Raw genomic sequence first — 6,722 nt, 5'->3', positions numbered from 1 at the left:
TTGTTTCATATTTTTAAGTTCTAACCAAAATAAAATTGTAAATAGTTAATAAAAGATAATTTGATGATGAACATGATATTAAAAATTACTCCCTCTTTTTAAAATTAGTTTAGATACGAATTGTACAAATAATATTTTTTAAACTTATTTAATAGTAACTAGAAATAATTATTTGATAGTAATTTATTTTTTCTAAAATTTTAAAGAGAAGATAATCGTAAAATTTTATATGATAGTAATTTTCCTTTCCTAAAATCCTAAGCAAAAAATATATTAAAAAAAATCCAAACAAAAATAATATTTTAAATAATTTAATAATAACTAAAAAAATATTTTGATAACAAGTATGATGTTAAAACTATTTAATTAACAAAAATCAAAAATTAGGATATTGTCATGATTGCTATTTATATGTGTTTGATCATACGAAAATCATACACATGTTTGATATATATTTTCATATTTGGTCATAAGAAATAGATTATTATTATTATTGTCACCGAAGTGATTTTTATATGCATTTTGTCAAAAAAATCAAGTTTCATCGCCATCTTATTACATTTTTTTGTTTTTACTATGTAATATTTTCTACTTCATTTTTAATTAAAATGTTGTTATAGAAATATATCATTTAGAAATAATAAATTAAGAAAATTATTAAGCATCAGATAAGTTTAATAAAGTATTAAATTATTACATAAGAAAATATACGATGTTGTCAATAACTCGATTGATCTTATTTAACTTTCATTTTTTTCATTCTAATTCTTAATTCGGGTTGGGTTGTGTTTAAATTAATAGGTATTAATGTTTTTTCTAGCACTAAGTAGAAAATTGATAAAAATTCACATATGCACATGATTATAAAATACAAATATTAACTAGAATTTATGTATAAAAACGAATTCTTAATTATAAAATAAGTCTCACATAATATACGCAAAATAATCCTAAAAATATAATAAAAGGATTTATTACTTTATTAAATTAAAACATCAAACAAAACTCGTTGCAACGCACGGACTCATATCTAGTTTATTAACAGAGGAGAACATGAACTTCTTGTTGAGTGTAATTCTCAAAATAATATTCTTTGACTAGTTTTGTTAAATTTCCTTTTCCCATAGGAGAAGAAATGAATAAAAAAACAAATAATTAAAAGAAATAAAAATAAAAGGATATAAAAAGATCTAGAGTGTTCCGCTCCACAAGACCTTTAAGCAAAGTCTTCGAAGAGCAGCCACAACAACAAACTCCATCTCCTTCTCTCTCTCTCTCTCGCATCTCTCCTCTTTTGTTTTTAGGGTTTTCTTAAAAACGGAGAAAAGATGTTCAGAAGAGGACCTTCGAGCAAGAGCGACAACACCAAGTTCTACGAGATCCTCGGCGTCCCCAAGACCGCTTCGCCTGAAGATCTCAAAAAGGCTTACAAGAAAGCCGCCATCAAAAACCATCCCGACAAGGGTGGAGATCCAGAGAAGGTTTGATTCCTTCGATCCCCAATTTATTACACAGATTGTCTGAAAAATTCAGTTCGTGTCGGTCTGGGAAAATCTAGTTTTTTTTTCTTAATAATTTGAATTGGATTTGTCCGATCGATTAGATCTTCGTTATAGATCTGAAATTCGCGAGCTTTAGGTTAACTGGTTCATGTCTTCTGTGCAGTTCAAGGAGCTAGCTCAGGCTTATGAGGTTCTCAGCGATCCGGAGAAGCGTGAGATCTATGATCAGTACGGTGAGGATGCGCTCAAGGAAGGAATGGGTGGTGGAGGCGGTGGTCATGACCCCTTTGACATCTTCTCCTCCTTCTTTGGTGGTGGCGGTGGACACCCTTTCGGAGGTTAGTCTCTCATCTCCCAATCGGTTTTACCTTTTGAATAGGTGATAAAGGTTTAATCTTTTTGGTTTTTGATTAGGTGGCAGCAGCCGTGGAAGGAGGCAGAGGCGTGGTGAAGATGTTGTTCACCCTCTGAAGGTTTCTCTAGAGGATCTTTATCTCGGAACAACGAAGAAGCTCTCGCTTTCAAGGAAGGCTTTGTGCTCAAAGTGTAACGGGTTAGTACTTTTTAAGTTAATGCATGAAAGAGTTGTTTGGTGACGTTAATTTGATTTTTATGATGGCAGAAAGGGTTCGAAGTCTGGAGCTTCGATGACATGCGGTGGATGCCAGGGATCGGGGATGAAGGTCTCCATCAGGCAGATTGGACCTGGGATGATTCAGCAGATGCAGCATCCTTGTCATGACTGCAAGGGCACTGGAGAGACCATCAACGATCGGGATAGGTGTCCACAGTGCAAAGGAGAGAAGGTCGTCTCCGAGAAGAAGGTGCTTGAAGTAGCTGTGGAGAAGGGGATGCAACACAGCCAGAAGATTACATTCAGAGGACAAGCAGATGAAGCGGTTAGTGATGATTACTCATTTCGTCCCGCCTTTTGATCCTTATTGACTTTGTTACTCTTTTGGAAACAGCCTGATACAGTCACTGGAGATATAGTCTTCGTCATTCAGCAGAAGGAGCACTCAACCTTCAAGAGAAAGGGAGATGATCTCTTCGTGGAGCACACCCTCTCTCTAACGGAAGCCCTCTGTGGGTTCCAGTTTGTCTTGACACACTTGGACACAAGGCAGCTTCTCATCAAATCGAATCCCGGGGAGGTTGTGAAGCCAGGTACGTATCTCAATCATGATCCCTATTAGCCGGTTTAGGATGGTTCAATTGTACATGTAATTTAAGTTGGTTTAGTTCGGTTTAGTACAATCATATCTACTCTGCACTAAACCAACTTAAAGTACATGTACAGTTTTACAATCATATATACTCTTCACTAAACCGACTTAAATTACATGTACAATTGGACCGTCCTAAACCGGCTAATAATCCCTCTATGTTATTCACAGCCTCTCTCTTTCTTACAATGTTGTGTATTTTGGTTTGTTAGATTCGTACAGGGCGATAAGTGACGAGGGGATGCCTATACACCAAAGGCCCTTCATGAAGGGTAAGCTTTACATCCACTTCACTGTGGAGTTCCCGGACTCGCTGAACCCGGACCAGACAAAGGCCATTGAAGCGGTTTTGCCAAAGCGTGCAAATGCGACTCTGAGCGACATGGAGATAGACGAGTGCGAGGAGACGACGCTGCACGATGTGAACATTGAGGATGAGATGAGGAGGAAGGCTCAAGCTCAAAGAGAGGCTTATGATGATGACGACGATGATGAGGAAGGCCCAGGCGGTGCTCAGCGTGTGCAATGCGCCCAGCAGTGATGTGACTTGCGCTTTTTAGTGATATCTAAATGCTGGTTACGATTTTTTAGTAAGACTTTTGCCGATTCTGTGGCAAGAAACTCCTCTTAATTCAAATGCTGGTTACATTTTTGTTTGTTTTGTTTTTCTGAATAAACTTCTCTAGTTCTTGGATCTTGTTACTAGTTCGGGTTGTACGAAACTATAGTTTGGATGTGAACTTAGTAATAGATAATGCGTTTGTTTAATAGACACAAGTGAAGACTCGTACACAATGCTACTACTACTCTTGCTACATCTATACATTGACTGAGTTGGGACTAGTCCTCATGGGCATTTCTGTATTGGTTCGTGTTTCGGGTGGTTCGGATAGGGGGCTACAGGATTCATTTACTACTTGATCTATTTTCGGTTTGGTTCGGATAGTTTCGGGTTTGGTTCGGATAGTAAATGTAGGAACCGGAAAATATCGGTTCTCATTGTATCCAGTTCGGGTTCAGATAGTTTGGGTAGTTCGGATAATTTGGATAAAATATCAGTTATTTAGGATAAAATATCAGTTATTTATGATAAAATATCAAATAATTAGGATGAATTAGATAATTTTTTGGATATTTCGGATTACTTTGGATATTTTAGATAAAACTATCCGGAAATTTTTGGATACTTTCGGGTAGTTCGAATACTTTATAATAATTTAGTTATCCTCAACTATTTTTATATACTTTTAATAGAATTTTAAATTAAGAATATATATTTAGTTATGTTATATGTATATATAATTAATATTTTTATATATTTGGATATCCGTTTGGTTCTCGGTTTGGTTCCGGTTCAGTTCGATTATTTCGGATATAAAAATATAGGAACCGTTTGAATATTTGAAAGTATTGGTCCGGTTCCGGTTTCGGATATTCCGGTTCGGTTCTTCGGTTCCGGTTATTTTGACCATGCCTAGTTGGGACATTCGTCATCTAAATTTTGACCATTCAACACCAGCTACTACTTATGGTGCGACTATGTGTAGATATCCGTATACATGTGTTACTGAGATTTGAGAGGTAAAGGTGGCTTGTACCTCGACACTTGTTCTCATGCGCGCACACACTGTCAGTGGACGGCATGGTACAAGACGGATTGCATTTCCTGCACAAGGCCCATAAAATAGAGAAATCTCGAGACATCAGTTCGGCTGGGCGGCTTTACTCGGCTCAGTGAAGTAAGCGCACCACCTCGAATGCCCATTCTGATTTCCAAGGTCAGTTAGAGGCATTCACGCCTGAGAGGGAGGGACCAACCTTATTCAGATCCACAAACAGATGGGAAAGAGATGGTCCCCCTAATATGTCAAGGCCTCTGTCAACTCCCATTTACAATGAAGATAACAACTCTCTTCACTTATTGCATCTGTATTCATAGACGATGCGTCTGCTTATTAATTCTCATAGGCAATGGTATTACTGTTCATAAGTCTTTATAAGTTCAACAGTTTCTACTGTTCAAGGCTACCAGGAAATGACATTTTCGCGGTTCTCATGGGTACGTGTCAAGGAGCCAGTACCCTGGTGGGACAGTTTCGCGGTTCTGCTAATGCGTATTTACTTGAAACACATTGTGCTTATGAGATTGACTCCCACCTTTGCTTGAGCTTTATGAATCAGTTAAGCGTTTTAGACAATTCAGAAATTTATCTTTTTTTTTTATTATCCACAATCTATAATCTGCAAGTTGATATATTAATAAATTAGAATTATTATAAAATGTATCAATTTATTATAATTCATGTCTAACAGTTTTAATAACACTAAATTAAACTGTAAAATCGATAATTGATATGTAATAAAAGTAGAGATTGTATGATGATGTAGTCGTGGATTTGACTAATATCTCTATAATATTATTTGAGAAGTCAGTTTCCTATGTGTCGCTCTCACGTTAACTCTCACGATGGTTGATTACACATACCCTTAATGAATTAATTTACATTTAAAATACTATTATTATTATTATTTTTTAGTTTCCTTTTAAAAAATTTCCGAAAAATTTACACATATAATAGAAAAAGAAATTTTTTATAAAGTTAAAAAAAAATTGAAAAAGGAAAATATATGTATATAAAATATGATTTCTTAAAAAAAAAGGAAAGTTCACAAAATAGTAATATTACATTTAAAAAATATTTTTAAATAACATAAAATATAATTTTGAAGTAATAAAATAATTTATTTATATCTATATTTTCTTAGATGAAAATTATAAATTTCTATTTAATGTGATTTCATTAAAAACAATTTACACAGATAATCTTGATATTAGAAAAAAAAATATTATTTCTTTTAAAACATAATTTTAAACAATACAAAAAAAATTCAAAAAAATAATTTTTTTTATATATCTATATATTTTCCTAGATGATTACATAAAATAATTAAGTAACATAAACTGATATATGTTTCATTGTCTAAAAATAGTTTATAATTAGTAATATTCAAATGTTTTATTTATTTTAATATATTTAGTTGACAATAATATCTTTCAATTACAGCAGAAAAATATCGATAAATTATATTTTACTTATATAATATTATTTTTAAATACAATCATAATTTTTTTACTGCTTATTTTTAAGAGATATTAAAAAAATTAAAAATAATTTTCAAAATAAACATCATTTGATCAAATAGTTACAAAATAGTTTAATGAGGTAGATATATTATATTTTATCATTATTAAAGTTATTTTTTCTTAATATTAAATTTGCTTTTAAATTTTATGTTTTTATGTTTGTAACCATAATCAAAATACCAAAGCAAATCTTAATCCTCATTTTTAAGATTATTTAAAATAAATTTTAGTCTCCGTTCAATAAATCAAAGGCATAAAGTTATTTAGAATTTATAAAATATTTTAATTATTATAAATATTGATATATGCTCATGAGCTTTCAAAAATGTATCAGCTATTTACGCATATAATTTCCTATTGATCATCGTTTTATTTTCTAATATTTGTTTTACAAACATCAACATATAATTTGATAAATATTATGAAAATACATGGACATTTGACTTAATTATAATAAAAAATAATTATACTTCATTTTGAATTTGAAAGAATATATGTAACTCAATATACTCACAACATGAGTGATTCGACTAATCCAACGTATATCTAAAATCATAGATTTAACTACGATAAGAATATATAATTTTATAAGAATAGTAATTTATTTTATAAATATAAATCATAGGATAACTCAAAGCATATTAAAAATGAAAATAGAATATTTACCAACTGTTACAATTTAGTTATTTTGTAAAATTTATATATATATGCATGAGACTTCAGAATATTATCGTTTCGTTATATTAATTTATGTAATTTGGAATCAGACACTTCAGTTTACTTTTTTTTCTTTCATTCTAAACACAATATATCTTAAGTTATACATAATCTTCATTAAATATATTCACA

The 6,722-nt window shown here is 31.9% G+C and overlaps 1 protein-coding gene across 1 annotated transcript; it reads left to right on the top strand.

Moving 5' to 3' along the window:
- The first annotated feature begins 1,209 nt into the window (after positions 1-1,209).
- LOC106327595 (chaperone protein dnaJ 3) lies at positions 1,210-3,453 on the top strand. Its single transcript, XM_013765775.1, has 6 exons — positions 1,210-1,481; positions 1,666-1,840; positions 1,917-2,055; positions 2,125-2,401; positions 2,471-2,669; positions 2,941-3,453. The coding sequence occupies exons 1-6, from the start codon at positions 1,329-1,331 to the stop codon at positions 3,267-3,269; spliced, it is 1,272 nt and encodes a 423-aa protein (XP_013621229.1). The 5' UTR covers positions 1,210-1,328; the 3' UTR covers positions 3,270-3,453.
- Positions 3,454-6,722: the final 3,269 nt, after the last annotated feature.

Source organism: Brassica oleracea, chromosome C2, assembly GCF_000695525.1.
Source record: "Brassica oleracea var. oleracea cultivar TO1000 chromosome C2, BOL, whole genome shotgun sequence".
NCBI classification, from domain to species: domain Eukaryota; kingdom Viridiplantae; phylum Streptophyta; class Magnoliopsida; order Brassicales; family Brassicaceae; genus Brassica; species Brassica oleracea.
Note: the sequence above shows the minus strand (reverse complement) of the source record. Positions and strands in the feature narration are given on the sequence as shown.

Coding starts and splice junctions, on each gene's coding strand:
- LOC106327595 (XM_013765775.1), top strand. CDS start 1,329: ATGTTCAGAAGAGGACCTTCGAGCAAGAGCGACAACACCAAGTTCTAC. Junction 2,056..2,124: donor TTGTGCTCAAAGTGTAACGG/GTTAGTACTTTT, acceptor TTATGATGGCAG/AAAGGGTTCGAAGTCTGGAG. Junction 2,402..2,470: donor GAGGACAAGCAGATGAAGCG/GTTAGTGATGAT, acceptor TTTTGGAAACAG/CCTGATACAGTCACTGGAGA.